This window comes from Epinephelus moara, chromosome 6, assembly GCF_006386435.1.
Source record: "Epinephelus moara isolate mb chromosome 6, YSFRI_EMoa_1.0, whole genome shotgun sequence".
NCBI classification, from domain to species: Eukaryota; Metazoa; Chordata; class Actinopteri; order Perciformes; family Serranidae; genus Epinephelus; species Epinephelus moara.
Window position 1 is genome coordinate 41,976,335 of NC_065511.1, and position 20,281 is coordinate 41,996,615.

The 20,281-nt window shown below is 40.3% G+C and overlaps 1 protein-coding gene across 7 annotated transcripts in view; it reads right to left on the minus strand.

The window, feature by feature from the left end:
- Positions 1-20,281, minus strand: part of LOC126391488 (DENN domain-containing protein 4B-like) — a 67,412-nt gene that overhangs the window by 40,036 nt on the left and 7,095 nt on the right. For 2 of the 7 annotated variants that reach the window (XM_050046306.1, XM_050046305.1), the window contains exon 1: positions 1,821-1,960. The exons of 1 other annotated variant lie outside the window; for it this stretch is intronic. In XM_050046306.1, the coding sequence (XP_049902263.1) occupies positions 1,821-1,873 (53 nt within the window). In that variant the 5' untranslated portion in view covers positions 1,874-1,960. Of the gene's footprint in view, positions 1-1,791; positions 1,961-8,315; positions 8,390-10,314; positions 10,450-20,281 lie in introns of those variants that run through there. 4 more of the 7 variants (XM_050046308.1, XM_050046309.1, XM_050046311.1 and 1 more) reach the window with 4 other exon arrangements.

Consider the following 20,281-nt stretch of genomic DNA (forward strand, 5'->3'; position numbering starts at 1 on the left):
TGGTTTTCTGACCCCCCCAGACCCCCCCAATAAAGCAAAACTGCACATTTCAGAGTGGCCTTTTATTGTGGCCAGCCTAAGGCACACCTGTGCAATAATCATGCTGTCTAATCAGCATCTTGATATGCCACACCTGTGAGGTGGGATGGATTATCTCGGCAAAGGAGAAGTGCTCACTAACACAGATTTAGACAGATTTGTGAACAGTATTTAAGGGAAATGGTCTTTTGTGTGTACAGAAAATGTTTAAGATCTTTGAGTTCAGCTCATGAAAAATGGGAGCAAAAACAAAACTGTTGCGTTTATATTTTTGTTCAGTACAATCAACGACGTTGTCAATCCAAAGAAGGAAGTGTGCATCAACTGCTAGCTAAGTGGTTCACTTTCACACTGTGATCTGTAGCCTATAGTTCGGCTTTAGCTTCTAACTATCTTTGTCTTTTTAACCTGTTGTTGCTGCTGAGTCAGTTTGACATCCTGGATATATCCTTCAAACACAGACTGTAGACCCCTCTGTCTGCTTCTCTCTGGAATCACTCTTTCCAAAAATATGATCATATTTCTCCAGGGACTGCAGTTAGTGACAGTGTGGGCTCCATGCTTAGCGACACGTCAATTAAAAGCTATGCAAACATGAACTTGAAGTCGCAGCCGTGAGCCTTTAGCTCTAGTTGGCAGAAGGCTTCACTATTAGCAGTATTTTCTCTCCATCTCTGAAACGCTTCACTGATACTGACAGGAGTTTAATTTCGTTTGTTGTCAGACTCTATTTAGACTCTTTTACAAAAGTCTGTCTTGGTGTTTTGAGTTGCTCCGCAGTGTAGGCAGTTGATGCCAATGCTGGAATAGCAACTTTCTCTGCCACCGTTGAATCAGACCATCACCATCTGGTGCTTTTAGCGCAACTGAGCTAGTTTATGTTCCAGCTCAGCCAAGGAGGACGCTATTAATGTTTACAGCTCGCACTGTCACAACCACGAGCCTCTTGTCCATGTCTAGATGCACATTTGCTTCTGTGCAGGGATACGATCCCTGTCGCTGTAAGAGTCGGCTTCAACACTGTGCTCCTGGTTTAAAAACGTGACGGGGAGCAGTGTGCAGGGGGTTTTAAGTGGGCGTCCCCACTGTCACAGTTCTGTCTTCATCCACTAATCTCTACTCTTCCAGCACAGAATGCTGTCTCAGATTACAGCTGCATCATGGGTAAATCCCCGCAGCTCGCACACATTCAGCCGACTGAAAAAGAGAAAATTACAACTTGCATTCTGCTCGATTTAGACTCAAACAGCTGAGGACCAAAGACTGCTGCAATTGTGCAAAGACAAGATAACACAGGAAGAGCATCTCAAAGCACACAGGGTTTGAAACGTGGCTATAGGATGTTAAACTGGAGCTGTTCACAAAAATCACAATAAAGTCATTTTTGTGGAGAAAGTATCAAACATCTGCAGAAACCTCTCAAATTACTCCTGCAGCATAATCAGCTCCATCGTTCCATCCGAGTCTTCAACAAATACCAAACCGATCTCTGACTAATCACACCTCTTGCTTCTGATTAACCAATGAACTGTTTGGTCTAAAAAGACACCAAAAACCTTAAAAGAAGAAATCCCTTTATAATCTAAAGCACAAGCTGTCGTCTTCAAATGTCTCGTTTTGTTTGAACCAGAAGTTCAAAACAAAACCAAAATATTCAGTTTACTGTAATAAAAGATCAAGAGAAGCATCAAACTCTCACAGTTTAAAACAAATATTAGGCTTGTCGCTTCAAAAAGACAGTTTAAGACTCACTGAAATTATTTGATGATAAAAAGTCATACTTGTCTTGTAACTCTGAGTCAGTAGCTGCTGATGTGTCTGACGGATACAACATTTAATTTCCTTTCCTTCCTATGAACCAGATATTTCTTCCTGCGAGGGGACGATCGACTCGTCGCTGTCATCAGAGGGTGAAAGTGAGAGACGGACGATAAAAAGGATAGAGCGGAGGAAGTGGAACGAACGAAGGGGGTGAAAGGTCAGATGGCAAACAGGAAGAGGACTGGCAGCCTGCTTCCTGTTCATCGATGACTTCGTGGTGACAAAGCAGCACACGTGATGAAACACACCACTATCTCCTCAACAACACACAAATCTACAGTTGACTTCAGTCTGTACATCCACAGCCTCTGTGACGTGCACCAAAAACATCCTCACTGTGTACAAGACTTTACTGTGAATCAAGCAGTAACTGAAATTTGAGGCACTTCTGAATATCATCATTTGATTTCACCACTGACGGGTGGAGTCACTGCAGTCACTGAGGTATATTTAAGAAAAAGTGGTGTATACTGTGGACATTTTTCATTCTATGGAAGGAAAAAAGGCAGAAGTAAATAGTGCAGTATGAACACAGACTTCAGACGTCATTGGACACCGGTACACACACACTAAACATCCCATACAGTTAGAGGAAATGGTTAAAAGTAGAGTAACTGGGACAGGACAAATGGGAGAGCAAATGATCTGTTGTCAGGACAGATGTTGCTCAGCGACGCTGGAAACAAGACAGTGGTGCTTCCTGATGTTGTGTCAGGATGCCAGGTAGCTTTTTTGGACTGAAACTAGCTGTCAAATGGACAAAAGTTGAAGACAAACGTTTTGAACCAGAATCGGAAACCAAAAATTGCCCAAAAAAAAAGTACCTTAGTGCTTAGGTGCGTAAATGTCAGACAGCCTGTTTCCACAGAGGAGCCATTAACGGTCACCCAGCTATGCTCTCATCAAAGTCACCAGACTCCATCAACAAAAACATTAATTTTAGCTCACTGAACATGGAAGCTGCTAAACGACTGCTGCCTCGATGAGTGAGTTAGTTTAATTTATCGTGTAACTTTGGTGAATCCAAACTAACGCTTTAAACACCCAAGTCCCACTGTAACACTAACAAACTAACTGATGGAGGCAGCAGTAGATCAGCAGCTCCTGTGTTCAGGGATGTTAAATCACTGTTTTTCTCAATGGAATCTGGCTTTGAAGAGAGCGATATAACAGCCTTATATTCACGTTAGAAATCAATGTCTGACATTAAAGTAAAGCCGTGAAAATACTCTAAATTTAGTGTACGCTTAAACTGATATTGATTTTTTTAGGTGGCTAAAATATGTCTTGTTGCTGACCCCTCCACAGCAGCAGGTTTCAGACTCCAGTCTGCCTCTCCAAACTGGGGGCTTGTCACCTAACATCCACTGTATGTAACACACTGTCTATGGATACGTACCTCATACAACCCCACTTCAAAACATCTGAACTATCCCTTTAAATATAAAACAGAAATCTACAATAAAAATCATGTTATTACAGTATTTAAAAGACGAGGACGGACTGTTCAAACGTTCACAGCATGAAGAATAAAAGAATATGTGCAATAAGGATTTGCATTAAAAATAGCAAATTTCTTCAGTGCTGTAACATCATTAAATCTTCCTCAGTAAGCTGTAATACACAACAGTGTTGTTAAGGGTAAAAGCAATAGTCAGAACTTTTACCTTATTACTACTACTACTATTGGTTACTAAGTACAAACATTCATTTTTACTTAAGTACAAAAGCATTATCATCAAAGTATACTTAAAGTACAAGAAGTAAAAGTAAAATGCAGAAAGGCCCATTTCAAAATAAACCATATTACTGGTTTAGAATTTCTGATGAGCTAAGGTGTTCATCGCTTGAGTAAAAAGTACAATATTTGGTGTAGAGTTAAAGTAGAGGGGTGGGAATTATCAGAGGATCCATGATATGATATAATCACAATACTTAAGTCACGATACAATATTATTGTGATTTAAATATTTTGCAATACGCTGAGTATTGCGATAAAATATATTGTGATTTATGATCTTTTTTCAACTGTAAATTATGTCCCTGAAGGGAAAACTTTGTCAACATATGTTTCATCTAACAAATAAGATTAAGTCAATTCATCTCACTTCAGCCATTTTAATATGATATTGCCACACAAAAATATTGCAATACGATGCTGTTGATTTTTCCCCCGCCCCTATTAAAGTATAAAGCAGCAGAAAATGGAAATACTCGAGTAAAGTATCTCTACACTGAACTTCAGTGAATGACCTCAGTAACTTTCCACCACTAAGGTGAGTCCATGTATTGAATATTAGTGTTCCTCACACTGAGGCGCTCCAATGTTTCTTAAATAAGGCGGTGAAAGGTCAGTGCCTCGGTGTTTCGTCACTGAGGTTTCATCTCTTTTCTGTTCATCCTGTATTCTATAGTCAGAGTAACTAACCTCTGTCCTCTCCTCTACATGCATCTAAACGTCACCTGTTTCTTAAAGAAAACGTCTGCTGTCACCAACATTCACTTCATGTTCCACACAGAGGGAGTTGTCTGCTGAAGATGCAAAAATAAGAAAACGCCATTTTTAGCTGAAACAGCTGATTTCACCACGATCACTTCCCTTTTTACTGGGCCATGTGCAACAATGGAAACCACACACACAGGAAAGCCCAGAGAAATGCAGCAGATTTCCTCACTGACAGGGTGCACTACAGTACATCAGTTTACACTGTGTCAGTACATCCAGCTGCTTCCAACACCAACAACTGTTTCTTGTTTAAATGAAACAGAAAACGCGGCTGAAACGAATGATTATGATTATGGGTTTATATGTCGATTATATTTTTGATTGATAGATTGTTGAGTCTATAAAAATGTCAGTCAGTTTACAAAGATGTAAAACAAAAGCCAGCAAATGTTTTGTTCAACTAAAAACTTAAATTGTGTTTACAGTGACTTTAAAAGCAGCTTGACAACAAAATATAGTAAAGTTACAGACACAGCCGAACTATTTAAATCACTTGTTCTTGTCAGACCAGATATATATCCAACACTTCAGTATAAAACAGTAACTAATAACAGGTTTCTAAACGTTACTGCCCTCTCCCTCAGCGGAGTTCATTAGGCCCCTTTGTCACGTTTCAGCCCCGCAGCAAATGATGACATTATGGTCGTGTACTGGAGCGAGGTCAAGACATGATGTCGTCTGCCCTGAGCTGAGCGGTGATGTAACGTTGGAGTGTCTATGGTTTGGAGTTGACTGTTCAACTGTTTCTTTTAAATGCAGATTCATAGAAGCACAAAACTGTTGGTTTCATTACGTTAAAACTAACTGACGTGTCAGTCAGCTGTCTGCTCCGGTCTTCGTGGTGCATTCACGTGCAGTCGGGAGCCAACAACATCAGTGTGTCACTGCTCTAAAACACTTCTGTAGATACAATAAAACTTAAGTCATCTGTTCACACCCAACGCACCACACAACCAAGTGTTTTAAAACCCTACAGACTTGTTTTTAATGCCCAGCTCAGACCAAAGATTTGCAACAAGACAAACTGAAAGTTGCAACTACTTGTAACGCGTCGTTCTGTAACGTTCTAAAAACCTGCCGGTTCACAAACAGTGACCACGATGAGACGGTGTATCATCTCTAGTCAACAACTCTCTGTGCTTCTGATCTGTAACGTTGACAGGAAGTGACCACCATGAGACGGCGCATCATCTCTAGTCAACAACTCTCTGTGCTTCTGATCTGTAACGCTGACAGGTTTGATTTTTTTTTTTTTACTGTTTTTATGTGTTTATTGGTGAAACAAGGACAAATGTTCTGAGCTGATGCGACAAAAAAGCTTTTCCTCAGTGCTTAAACACCAAACACCACTATTCACATGTAATGAATGTACCATCAATGTACTGAAGAACAAACTGTACACACGCCAACATCATAGAAACACCTCTATTAACATAATTGTTTTTGGCAGATGGAGGGCAGCTTTGTTTATTTGAACGACACCTGAAGCACAAACAGGGAAAAGTAAGTAAGTAAGTAAAAAGGAAGTGAGAAGCCTGAGAGGAAGTCTTTCTCAACTCTATCAAATGAAGCTGTTATTAATAACAGCAGCAGCTGCTGAAGGCTGCAGCATTCATCCGCTATCAGCTGTGGTGTCCCTTAAACCACTTCTCTGTTTCCAAAACCTGAACTACTCTTTCTTTTGCCATCTTTCTTCACGCTTCAGTCTCACCACCCCGATAAAAACCCAACAGGTTTCCTCAGAAATCAGAGTATTTCTCCAGTTAATGATATTACCGACACTACAGGAGATAAAGTGTTAACACTGGGTGTGACTTTGCTGCACAGTTAAATGAGGAAACGGGGCCACAGACTGTCCAGGTGCAGCCTAATTAAAACGAACCGTGGCTGCTTTCTGACCAGAAAACCAACGTGTCTGCTGAGAGAAACAGAGTCTAGACCTGCATCTGCATTATTTAAGAGTTTTAACTGTCAGCCTGCTGGTTTGACCCTGTAAAAACGCTGCTCCCTCACCCCAAGTGTTCAACTCACAGTGAAAGGCATTGTCTCTCTGAAAGATTTAACTCATTCTAATTCATACAGTCCAATATCACAAACTACAATTTTGCCTAAGGGGGCTTTACAGCCTGCACAACATACGACAGCCTCTGTCCTTTTCAACCTCACTTTGGTTTAAAAATATCCCCCAAAAAACCCCTTGACAGGAAAAAAATAGAAAAAACCTCAGGAAGAGATCCTCCCTGGACGGATAGACGAGCAATGTCGTAGACCAACACAATAAAATTACAATACGGACAATCTACATGACTAAATAAGACTAATTAGGAGAAATTCACAGGAAGTCACAGTGACCTCGATCTTTTACCTACGACCATCAAACACTAATCAGTTTAATTTTGATTACACATGGACGTTAGTGCCAAATTTGAAGAAATTCCCTTGAGGTGTTATTGACATGTTGTGTTCACAAGGATGGGACAGATGTGTGTGTTCTTAATGGGAGAACATGCCGCTATTTGCTGCTACAGCCAGTGCAGAGACACGAGCCCCGTTTACACTGCACAGTACAGTCATTCACCCTCGCCATTCTTTGTAAAAGGTATGATCGTAGAATGGGTGGACAGAGTTGTCTCACCTTTAAGCCCACAGCAGAAGTAGTAACAGCACTGAATCAATGTCTGTGTAAAAGGAACAGCCCGCAGGACGGGACGAGTGTGACGTTTTGATGACATGTTATATGTGCGACCCACAGTGGGGGATCTAAAAAGCAGCTGGAAGCAGTTAGCAGCTAACTCAAAGAAAAAGAAGAGCAGCCAGAAATGTCTGCAAATTGGAGCTCTTTTCCCTCCGAGCAGAGAACAAGATCAGCCGCCATAGAACAGAGACGATTAATGATTGTTACCGCCATGTTAATGCTATTGTTGTTGTTCATAAAACGCTGCAGACAAGTATGTTACATGTCATACTAGAGGCCAACGCTGTTGTGTCACGTTCGTTACGCCTGTTTTGATTCTGGGATGCCGGCATGCTGTCTAAACTCACACACATGCTGCTGCTGTTGTTTGGTGCTGTGTAAAAAAGCAAAGACGGTGTAATGAAGGGGCTTTGAAGCGGCTCTATCACACAATCTGTGTGTAAACAAGGCGCCTGGGATGCAGGAGACCTGGAAACACTGACCAGCCAGAGCAGACTGGGCTTTTCTCTGGGAGGGGTGTGTAAAGAAACAGGTGCTAAAACAGAGCATCTCAAACAGAGGGAAGTGCTCAGAGGCAGCCTGAGGAAAATAAAGTGCTTTTTGAACATGAACGCATGTAAACATGTTCTAGTAGAAACCCAAAAATACAAGCATGAGCCTGAAAATGAGCAGAACAGGTCCCTGTTAAACTGTTTCCTGTGTGAAGTTAAAAGAAGACCTTTGCTATAAACATTACTGAGCACTCGACAGTGAAACAGGAACCTGTTCATATTTAACTCTGCACATATTTTGATGCTGAGCTTCCAGTTTCTTTCACCAGTGACTGCTGATTCTTCTGTTCTTATTCAGCTGCTGCTCAGAGGGGTCTTTGTCTCTGTCAGTCTAGTTGAACCGTTGTACGTACAAAACAAATAAAATCAGGTCGTAAGTAGGACTTTCTACGACCTAAAACCATCAAAGACCATTCAAACATACAGAGTTGACCTCTCACAGCTGACTGGAGCACATCAAACTCTGTGGCAGCACGTTACAGACTTTTTTTGTTGCTCTTATGTCAATAAAACATCACTGATTATATACTTTTATATTCTGAGTGTGTTGTTGCACCACGCTTAAATACACATTCATCTTAATGTTGCCAGCTCCTACTAGATAATGTATTAGTATAAGTATCAGCCTCTTAGTCATTTACTTTAAGTTATTTAAAAAGCGTCTCTGGTCTTGTTGTCTCATGTTGTCTGTGTGCAGTCCTACCTGAGAAGCTGTCAGAGTCTTTAGCTCTAGTTCTGACAGTTAATTTGAAAACCTGCCACAGGAAGTCAGTGATGCTGTGAGGAAGAAAAGTAACAGCGTTCAATTTCCAGTTCCTCAGCAAAGTGAAAAGTGATGCTGAGAAAGACACGGCAGCTTTTTACTGAGAACTGAAGGTGAACATCACCACCACAAAAACACTGCAGGGATGTCTGTGTGTATCTGTGTGTGTTTGTGTTTGTGTGGGTGTATCTGTGTGTATCTGTGTGTGTTTGTTTGTGTGGGTGTATCTGTGTGCGTGTGTGTGAGTGTGTATCTCCGTGCGAGATGGTACAGGGGCGTCGTGAGCCACAGTGGCTCTTTTGTCTCCTCTGGGCGTTTCAGTAACACATCAGCATCTCACACAGCAGCGACTGACATCGTCTCTCGACACGTTCAATGAGCACATTATAAGCGACATCACGTCACATGATCGATTCCCACAGCACACAGGAGCAGACACAACACATCACAACAGAAACGCAGAATAATGAGGCTATTGGTACAATTATCATTTAGCTAATCTCGGAACATACTTTTACTTTATACACTTCTTCCTATTTTTAATTTTATTTTACATTTTTTAAGTTTATTTGTTTGTTTGTTTTTACCTTTTATCTATTTATTTGTACTTATTTCTGTCTTTGTTAATATATGAAATGACTGAATTTGGTAAGTTAACCCTTTGAAACCTGAGCAAATTGTCTTGATTTCTTTTAAAACATGGGAATGCAGCAATGAGCAAGGAAAGAAGAAAGTACCAAACAAATTAACAAGAAAGCAGTAAAAATAAATAAATAAATAAATGAATAAAATTACAAATAAAACAACAACAAAAAAACAAGCAAACAAGGAAATGACCTGGGAAATTATATAAATGATAATAATTCTGCAACATAATTAAAAAATGTAATAATAATAATAATAATTATTAGAAATAAATTTTCCCAAGCTTTTTTCTTTTTTTAAAAAAAATTCTACATCAATCTTTTTTTTTTTTTTGGCAATTTGTGGGACACATCTTACCAAGTTGCTCACTGCCTTTTTTACCATGTTTATGAAAGAAATGGCATCAGTTTGCTCTGAAGTTCAAAGGTTTAAATACTTGCGAATGGCACCTGAAAGCAGCACAAGAATAATGATGTCATTCTGGGTTTCAAAGGGTTAATATATCCAAAAATATCTGCTGGTCACAGCAGCTTATAGATGGTTTTCTTTGTTTCATAATAATACAAGCTTCATCTCTTATTTCCCAATTATTTTTATTGTTGTTATTATTTAAATTTTTTAAATTATTATGTAATTCATTAATTTTTTCACGGCTTGGCACAATTCTTAATGTCGCAGAGACGTAGAGCCACATGTAGAAACAAGGCAACGCACATTAAGAGCACTGAAGATCGACAAAGTTTAATTAAACCACTGGAAAATACAGTAGTATGTTTGAGAAACAGGACGTGTGACCAGAGTCGACTCTGACCAATCATAAAGTGATCGCTCAGCGTTAATTATCTCCATCAGATGTTTCATCATCAGATTGTGAGTATTTTCATCACTTCCCTCACGTAACGCTTCATTCAGGAGAAACAACAGTCTGTGGTCACATCACAAAGTGCACATGTCACTGCTCATTCATTAAACTGCACTCAACAAACAAGCACAGCTCACAGCGCCGACGAACATCACGGTCAACGTTTTTTGTTTTACAGCAGAGTTTAAAGATTATACAGAGAAGATGGAGCAGAGCTCAGGTTGTTTGATATTATGAGGGATTATAGGACATTATAGTCTGAACATAAAACATATTCTTATATTATTATGACAAATACATAAGACTAAAAATAATAAGTACTGAAAACAACTCTTAGTTGCAGCCTTATAAGATGCAGCTCTTCTAACAAATACTAAAAAGCTCCAGTCAACAGTGAAACCACTAACATCTTCTGTGAAAGTCAAAACTTACCATAAGATGTTCGGCCTCAAATAACTACTGCCTCAGAAACACAAACAGGACGGGAACATGTTTGTCCTCACATGTGAAGACACAGAAGCCAGGTTTGTGAATGCCACCGAGAAAAATAACAGAAACACCCACACAGGAAAAAAACAAATGAGATGTAAATAATAAGCTATATTATCACTTTGCCACCCAGCAGCTGTTCCTGTAAACTGCAGGTGAGGAAGTGAAAATGATCTTTTCATTGACTTGAAGGAGCAAAGAAAAGCCTCTGCTTACAAGGACTTCCGGTCTGACAACATCTTTTAGTTTCGGTATCATTCACCACTCGTGTTGTTTGGTGAGTCGTTACTTTGCCTGCAGGCCAACCAAAGTGTGGGTGCTCAGCTAACTTTCATTTTAAATACACGTTAGGGGGAATTCCACCAGTGATGCATTCAGCCCACCAACAAACACTAAGTAAAACTGTACATATCTGAGGTAATATTCCTCTTTATGCTTTATGCTTCTACTGCTCCACATCTCAGAGGTAAATAATGTACTTTTTACTGCGCTGCATTTATCTGACAGCTTCAGTTACTGACAAAGGAAGATTTCTGCACACAAAACATTAAAATGTAAAAGTACATCAGCAACAATTAGTCCATGTAGCAATGAGTTTACTGACAGAAAATGAATGTGAAACTATCTTCATCTTTCATGTAAAAACATTTCATGGTTTCAGCTTCACAAACCTTTTATTTAAATAATGTTAATAATTGTAATGCCTCAGTCAGGCTGGGGAGGTGTGACCGTAACAGGTATACCACTGAGTACCGTCAAAAATACAGAACCTCCTCTTTCTGATAAACTCATGTTTGCAAGGTCAGTGTCCACTGGTGGATCAGCCGGGCTGACAGTGTGGGGATAACATGACAGGACTGTAAACAGCCGGCCTGCAACAGTAGAGAGATTGCGGGGAAAACATCACAAACTCTGTGAATCAAGGGTTGATTTGGACCAAACAAGAGTTGGTGATTGTCTGAACAGTTGACTAACCAACTAGATAATTAACAAGACTAAAGCAAGGTTTGTGCTTCTGCGTACCTACAACGCAGAGGGCTTTGCGGAGGCATTGCGTCGCTCTATGACCGACACGGTGACGCAATGTGCACCTCCAAAAAGTTGTACCCACGCGTTGAGGCAACACAGACCCAACGCAGACCGCAAGAGCTATGACTGGTCCTTCAAACTACATCATTTTCGGCATTTCACAAGGTTTCACTTCCTGCTGCAGTACCACATTTTCAAAAGTCGAGCCATTCAACGGGCGTACAGACCGGGAACTGCCCATTGGTTCGACAGCCCATTGTTCCGACCATATTAAACTCATTGTTCCGAAGTCCGTTCCGAAATCATCATGATGCCCTGTGGTTAAGGTCTGGTTAGGTTTAGGCACAAAAACCACTTGGTTAGGGTCAGGAAAAGATCATGGTGTGGGTTAAAATGAAAAAGAAAGTGACAAACACATAAGCCGTGAGCCTGCTCTGCCTCAAGCCGGTCGCGGCGCACCATACGCCCGCCGCGAGCCGTTCAGCACCGCGGACAGTCGGACTAATGGGATGTCGAACCAATGGGCTGTCAAACCAATGACATGCACCCGTACAGACCATTGGCGCAGTCGCCTCTCTCTTCCTCATCGTCATAACATTTGTAATAAGAGCATTTGTTGTTCAATGTCGATCATTTCGAGCTCCAACAACAGTCTTTCTCTCTCGGTCGCCATCTTCACTGTGACTAGAGCCAAGCCAGAAGATAAACAAACAATGAACGAGCAACGACCATAGACGTCACAGAGTCTAGGTAGGTATATAAAAGAACACCGCGCCCCCAATTGCTTTGGCGGGAATTGTATAGTGACATAGACCAACAGAACTATGATAGGCACACAGCAACTGCAGAGCAACTGAGTGCACATCAAGTGTACTCAGAAGCATAACGAAACTTTAGCTGAGACATTTTGGTGAGTTTAACCTTGTTTCTGTAGAGTCTGAATGAAGTCTGACATAATCATTTAAAGATGTCATAAGAGAGTGTAACAGTCATATCAGACATGTTTACACTTTTTAAACTTTTAAATACATTTTCCTGATTATAATTATATACGTCAATGCAGAACTTAAACTGTAACAGAGTATTTTCACAGTGTGATATTTGTACTTTTAATTCAGTAAAGGACCTGAACCACTAACGCTTCAGGCTCTGTTGTCCTGAGCTGAGCTCACTGTCCTCAGATGGTGTCTGGAGGTGCGGGGGCCTCAGTGCAGGCCGTCACAGACCTGCTAACATCAGGTTCAGATATTTAAAGCCTCCTTGGTAAACTCAGACCTCTGGGACAGTTTGTGGGTGTCCCCTAATCTCAGCCCGAGCTTCTAGAAACCAAATGTTTGACAGCAACACTTGAGCGTCTCTGCAGTAAACAGTAATTATCATCCAGGAGTGAGCGGCAGAACTGGATCACTACAGACGGACAGAGACAGACAGACAGACAGACAGACAGACAGACAGACAGACAGACAGACAGACAGAGAGACAGACAGAGAGACAGAGACAGCAGAGCTGAAAGTGGAGGAGCTGAGACGACTGCAGACTGCTGAAGGAGATTTAAATATCTGTCGTCTATATTTAGTCCGTCCACAGAGCGCCGGCTCACTTTATGAACAGCAGCATCAGGAGGACTGAGAGGACACGCAGCCGCTTTCCAAAATTACTTCACATGTGATGACGTAAACAACGACCAGAGGAATAAACAAACACAAACACACCGGCAGGAGGCCTATAAAACAGGTCTACACATGAATACGTTAAAGTGCTTCCTTCACACAGTAACTGTCAGTCATGATGTGAGCCACCTGCATTCATAATTAAACTAATTTCCTGCAACATATCTGTGCACTGATCTCTACACTCGAGGAAACGAAACAAAACATTTACAACTGAACAGTGTTATTAAAACTTGTCCTGTAAAGGTTTAAAACCCGAGGACTTAAAAATTGTTTGAATGTTCAGGTGTGTCACGACATAATTAAAGTATTTAGACACAATTCTTAGATTAAGACGAAGAAGACAATATACTGTATTAATTCCCGAGGGGAAATTAAATTTTTTCATCACTCTGTTGTCATATACACACAGGCCTGAAATACACACACATGTACAACCGGGACCTATACATGCATTAAATGGAGAGTTGTCTCCATCTGTCCTTGGACAGGCGCCCTGAGCATTTGGGAGCTGCATTGCTCAGGTGTACCTTGACAGCGCCCAGGAGGTGAACTGGCACCTCTCCAGCTACCAGTCCCTGCTCGTACAGGGATTCTCTGCTTCTCAAGCCAGGTCCCTCTGGACTGAGCTACTGCCGCCCCGTATTGTTAATATATAATAAGAGTTTCATAGACTCTTATAAGACTCTTCAGTCCTGCTAGCAGCTCTGTGAGGCTGCACTGAGACACAGCAGTGCTTTGAGCTAAATGCTAACATGCTGCAGGTCTAATGTTTACCATGTTCACCTTCCTGGTTTTGGGTGTTAGCATGCTAGCGTTACCAAATTATCAGCAAACCAAAGCACAGCTGAGGCAAATGCCTGTCAGTCTGATGAGTGGTTCTGCAGGTATTTGGCCAAAGCATTGTGACGTAGGCACGGATGATTCCAGCTGCATCTTTACCAGCTCTGCTAAATTTGGGCTCCTGTCTTTTTTACAAGTTTTGGTGGTGCTATTTGTGTTTGGCTTTGTTCGGTGGCGGCAGTGGCTGTGAGTCACTCATCAGGATGAGAAAAACAACTCACTAGTCTGTAAACTCTTCTTCGGCAGACTTCTGCTAGCTCGCCAGGTGGCAGATCTCTAATGTGAACATCGAGGATAAGGTGAAGAAGAATGAACACCGGCTGAACTTGCATCCTGTTACAGGCTTTGGAGAAGAACCTGGACTCTGTGCTGCATCAACAGGATATCAGGAGCTGTAATGTCCCACAGTTACTATAGAATAATAGTAAATGTAAAATACAGATGTGTTTCAGTTTTGGGAGTCAAGTTATGGAATGAGCTCAGTGCTGATTTCAGACTGTGTAGCTCTCTGTTGACTTTGAAAAAAGCCTTAAAATGCAAAGTAATTATGGATCAAAATCTAAAAGAATTGTGGATTATAATTTAGAGTATAATGTATAAATAATTCTTTGGTATAGTTGATGCCTGGGCCTTCAGCCTGTTCCTTTTTCAGACACTGACTGTGACAAAAATTTGTGTGAAATAATCTTTGTTTGTCCAGATGTATGTAACTGAAATAAAAATTACTGATTGATTGATTGATTCATTATATTAATACAATGTGAAATACTTCCTCTGCTGAAATGTTTTAATTGATAAAAGTATATTTTGATTTTTACAGTTTTGTCTCTGTCTCAGATGAGGTGACCTCATAGTGGGGAAAAAATCAATACAGCAAAGTATCACAATTATTTGCGTGGCAATGCTGTATGGCTCCACGGGCTCCACGTACCTACTTTTTAATTCTATAAATAATAATAATAATAATTTTGCAAATACAAATTCAACTTGTGGTCGCCTACCAGAACAATTAAATATATTGCTTTTCCAGTCTGAGATTCATTTTGCTGCAATTAGCGTGAGACTCAAAACTTTATCTTACTAAACAAAACAGATGTTGACAAAGTCTCCCTTTCAGAACATGAACTGAAGTCGGGAAAAAAAATCACAATGCCATATAGTGCTATAGATTTTATCAGAAACTGTTTAAAATTGCAGTAATATTATATTTGGACTTAAATACTGTGATAATATCGTATCATGAAGTGTCTGATGATTCCTACCCCTCAGAAATACAGTACACATGAAAAATACAGTAGATCTCTGTATGTATGTGTCTCTGAACTGCACTGAATCTTAAAATTAAAAAACTAAAGAGTGATATATAACAGTACCTAAAATACAGAACATACATCATATATGTAACAGAGGGCACAAGCAGGAAGACACAAAGATGGACGACTGTTCAAACTGCTGCAGAGGGGTTTCAATGGACGTCCTGAAACTGGAGCTCAGCAGATAAACCCTGTGTGTGTGTGTGTCTGTCTGTGTGTGTGTGTCTGTGTGTGTGTGTGTCAGGACGCAGGTCAAGGTGGCTGCTGGAGGTTTGCAAGATCAGCAGTAAGCTGGAGGTCAGTGGTGGATGGAAGTGCTCAGATCCTTTACTTCAGGGAAGTCACAGAGGCCTTGTTCAGACTGCCAGCCTTAATCTGGGTTTAGAATATTCAGATTGTATCCAGACTGATTTTATAAAGTCTGGACAGATTTAAAAAACACATTAAATGCCATTTTTGCTGATCTGATCCAAACCACATTTGGAAGTGTTTTGAAATTTGATTTGAATCGTGATTTTAAATTAATCTTTTGACAGCCCGACTCACAATTATTGACATTATATAAAGCAAAAGTTTGTGAAGCTGGAACCATGAAATGTTTGTACAGGGAAAATGATTTCAACCATCAAATATCTTGATTTATAAAGTAACTAAAACTGTCAGATAAATGGAGTCAAGTGACAAGTTGAATATTTTCCTCTGAGATGTAGAGGAGTAGAAATATACAGTACAAGTACCTCAAAGTTTAGTGAGATCTTCTTAGTGTCATTTATTTTGTTTGTATTCTGCAAAACCGTTTTTTATATTTCAATTTAATTTTCTTTTATTTCTTAGGCTGTTTTATTTCTGTTTTCTGGTTTTATGCCTGTTGTATATTCTGATTGTGCACATAAGAAACTAAGGTTATCTGCAGTTTGAAATACATCCAGTTAATTTTCTAAATAAAACCTCCAACCTTACAAATAAATAAACGTATTTTTATAATAAGGACATGTGTGTTAGCTAGATGCTGTATGTGTGTGTGTGTGTGTGTGTGTGTGTGTGTGTGTGTGTGTGTGTGTGTGTGTGTATGTGTGAAGGGGTTTGGCAGAGAAGCAGGAAAACACAGAGCAATATTCTGTCGCAGATGGTGACTGAGGACGGAGGCCGGCTGCAGGCCAACATGACCGAGAGCTACTGCGGGGGACAGAAATGGAATATAATATAATCAGTGTGTTTTCTTTAGTGTAAAAAATCACCTGACAGTAAGAATCATTGTGTTTTCGTTACCTCAGAATGAGTTGTTTAAATCTACATAGGGAGCAGGTGCTCATCTACGGAGATCGCCATGTTGCACTGTTTCTACAGTAGCCCAGAACAGACAAACCAAACACTGGCTCTAGATAGGAACATTCACATTTTAGCGTTAGCGTTTTTAACATGAAACTGCTTTATTCCATGTTTTTAAATCAGCTGGTCGGTTTGTTTTGGAGAGAAATAGACCTCTGAGGATAATTCAGCTCCTGGTAAAAACCTCCTCAAAAATAAACACTGAAGGAATTCTACCACGGAAGAAGTTTCAGCTGGTTGCAATCTGCAGTCCTCACCACTAGATGGCACTAAATCCCTCTAAATCTTTAGTCACTTAACCTTTAAAATCTAGATGATTATATTGAGTGATTTTATGACCACTGGAAACCACTAATTGAATATGGCGATCGCCTCCTCCCCTCTGGTGAGGTGGTACCGTAGAAATTAACATCTCTGCTGCCTGCCCACCACACACACAGCCAGCTACTCAACCTTGGGAAGCTTTAGTAGACCATCAAAATGACTCTGATGCTAGTAAGTTGTTTTTTTTTTAATGTGTATATGTGTGTATATATATATATATATTTCCACTTATTTAAGTACCTATTTTTCTATTTATTTTGTCTGTTTATTTACCTTTTTATTTATTTATTTATTTATTTATTTTTACCTCTTTTCTTTCTCCTCTGATTATGTTTATATTTAATATTTAATTATATGCTACGTGGTTCAGCTCACTTTGGGAAGGGGTCTATGGAACAGGGAGGGTTGGGTGGGAATTCAGGATGGCTATTAAAAGTTAAAGCAATCTTATAACGGCTGTACATTTAACAGTATGGACTACTGTTACTTTTCTCAGCTATGTGAATTTGTTTTTTTTTGTGTGCTTATTTTATTAGTCAACCCAACGAACAATCTATTACTCATTGGAATACTTACATATTTTTCAAACTACCTCATTTTGGATTGTGATCTACAAAAAAATAAGTCCTTGTTTATTTTTTATTTATTTATTTTCCTGATTTTCTATTCCTTTTTGTGTATGATTGAACCGACAGTGAAATGTATAACTTGTTTCAGTTCAAATTCAATAAAAAATTTGTTTACAAAAAAAATTAAAATAAAATCTAGATGATTATACTTATGATTATATCAGTGCGGAGCAGCTGACGGTGTTGCCAGGCAACAGTAAACATTCTAACCCTTGAGGCTAACGTTAGCTAGCATACTGCTGTTGACAGATAATTTCCTCTATTACAGACAAAATAAAATATATAATCAAAATATATTCATGTTGAGGGGCAATTAGCTCTCAAAATAACAAACTTTTTGCCACTGTTGTCTCTGTTTCCATGGAATCACACAGGGTCTGACTAATAACAGGACAAGATCAGTCACATCAGTAGACTCTTATATGTAATGAAACCTAGATTACTGTTCCAGCAAGTAGGTCAAACCATAGCAACGACCTGCAACAGACCGGTTTTCTAGTCCCTGCTGAGTCCGCCATTCAACATGAGCTTAATACTGCAAACCAAATAAATACTGCAGATATAAACACACAACTGCTCAGCTAGCTCGGCCTTGTTACGACTAAGACATCTGATGACAAAAATAGACGACGTGTGTTCTCCATTTTCTCACCCAGACTCATTTAACCCTCCTCTTTTGTTTTTATCGATGCAGTCTACTTTGTTTACATCTGTGTCCCCATGAGATCATGTGAGGTGGTGCATTCATGCTCCGTCTGGCACAATAATCTTAAAAGGATAGTCTGGATTTCTTGAAGTGGGGTTTTATGAGGTACTTATCCATAGTCAGTATATTACATACAGTAGATGTCAGTCAGCGCACCTTCAGTTTGGAGAAGCAGGCTGGAGTCTAACATGGAAGCTGAGCAATGAACTGCTGTTGATGGGGACTGCAACAAAACATGTTGTAGCCACCTAAAAAAAAACCTGTAGCAGTTTAAGTTAACACTATACTGGGAGTATTTTCACCGCTTGCCATCACACAGGCTGTTTAGATGGGGCAGTCGTTACCAGTTTTAGTTCCTCATCTATGCTCTTGTCAAAGCCAGATCAGCAGCTCCGGTGTTCAGCAATATTAAATCACTGTTTTTCTCAGTGGAGTCTGGCTTTTAATTTACCTGTCAGAAATCACTGTGTGACATTAAGGTGAAGTAGTGAAAATATTCTGAATATAGCGTTCACCCTTCCACAGCAGTAGATCTGCTTCTCCGACAGGGGGCGTGCCGCCTGACACCAGCTGTATGTAACACACTGTCTATAGATAAGTACCCCACTTCAAAAAAACAGAACTATCCCTTTAATAATATCCTGCAGCGTGCGATGCGCCATTACTTTCAGATCTTGAAGTGAGTACGTGGGATTAGAGAGAAAAACATCTGAGAGAGTTCTCGTTATGTGTGTGATGCATCTGATTCCAAAATCAGTCAGGATTTAATACCGCTGTTGTTTAATTAAGATTATTTCAACTTCTTCAGAAAATAAAAACACTGCAAAAACAATAAAGGCGTCTGACTTCTAGCAAAGTGATATAAACTAAGAACACTGCAGCCTGACTTTGTGTGCACACCCTTCAGGAAATATTCATGACATATAATACTAGAAATGTGTAACGGGGTGTGTAGAGGTCCTCAGAGAGTTATGAACTTCGAGGAGACCCCTGTTTGTCGAGGATGTTACGTAATCTGATGGAGTCAGTGAACGCAGCGCAGGAGGAATGTCAAGGAGCGAGTCGGAGTGTTGATCTAACAGTTGATTTTATAGTTTTTGTTTCCTCCCACAGAACAGAGGAGACATGCAGGGGAACTGAACTGGAAACGTGTTTGTTCCCAGTGCATGCTGGGACATGCTGCAGCCCCCCCGCGCCCCTGAACAGGGCCATCTGGTACTGAGAGTGTCGCTGTTCATCATCTGTATGACTCGGTGCAGAAGTGTTGCAGGGATGAGGGAGACAAACCTGCTTTTTATATTTTCAGAACACTAAAAAGATTATTAATTCATTCACAGCATTTAAGGTGATTAATATATGTGTATATTTTGAACAGTTCTCAGATACAGAGCTGAAGGGCTGGGAACGAGGGGTGGCATGAGGGCAGGAGAGCAGACTGGACGGGGTGAACGGGACGTATCGATGGCAGATTGAGTGAATATTGACATGATGAAAGAACACTGGAGGCCGGTACAGTGAGGGGGCAAGAGAGTACAACAAAAGGGTACATAAGGGTTCTTTCCTTGCCTGGATCCAGACCTTTAAGTCCGCCCACAACTGATTCACATTCACAAGGTCACAGTGACCTTTCACCTTCAACCACCAGAATTTTATCAGTTCATTGTTGAGTCCAAGGGGGGCTGTCAAGTTGTCTTACTTTGGTCTGAATCAGGGACTCATGTTGTTCCAAAGTTGTATAATTGCCTAGAGTTGGTTCGTGTTCTCACGGCAGCATTTACAAGAGGACCAGATCAAATGCCTTGTGTGAGAAAGCTGCTCTTGATTGGTCAGAATTTCCATGTGGGAAAAATCCAGGAAGTAAAGCAAACGTTGAAGAAGAGTACACTTGCAAGATAAATGTGACACTTTCTAATGTCACAATGGAGGGACAACTACGCAGGTTGATTTTAGCGCTGCTCATCGTGGACTATATTGCTGTCATTGTTCATTTTAGTCAAACCATACAGTTTGAAAACGAGGCGCGGCTCCAACTAGAAAACAATGTTTTGATGCATTGGATGTGCTGAA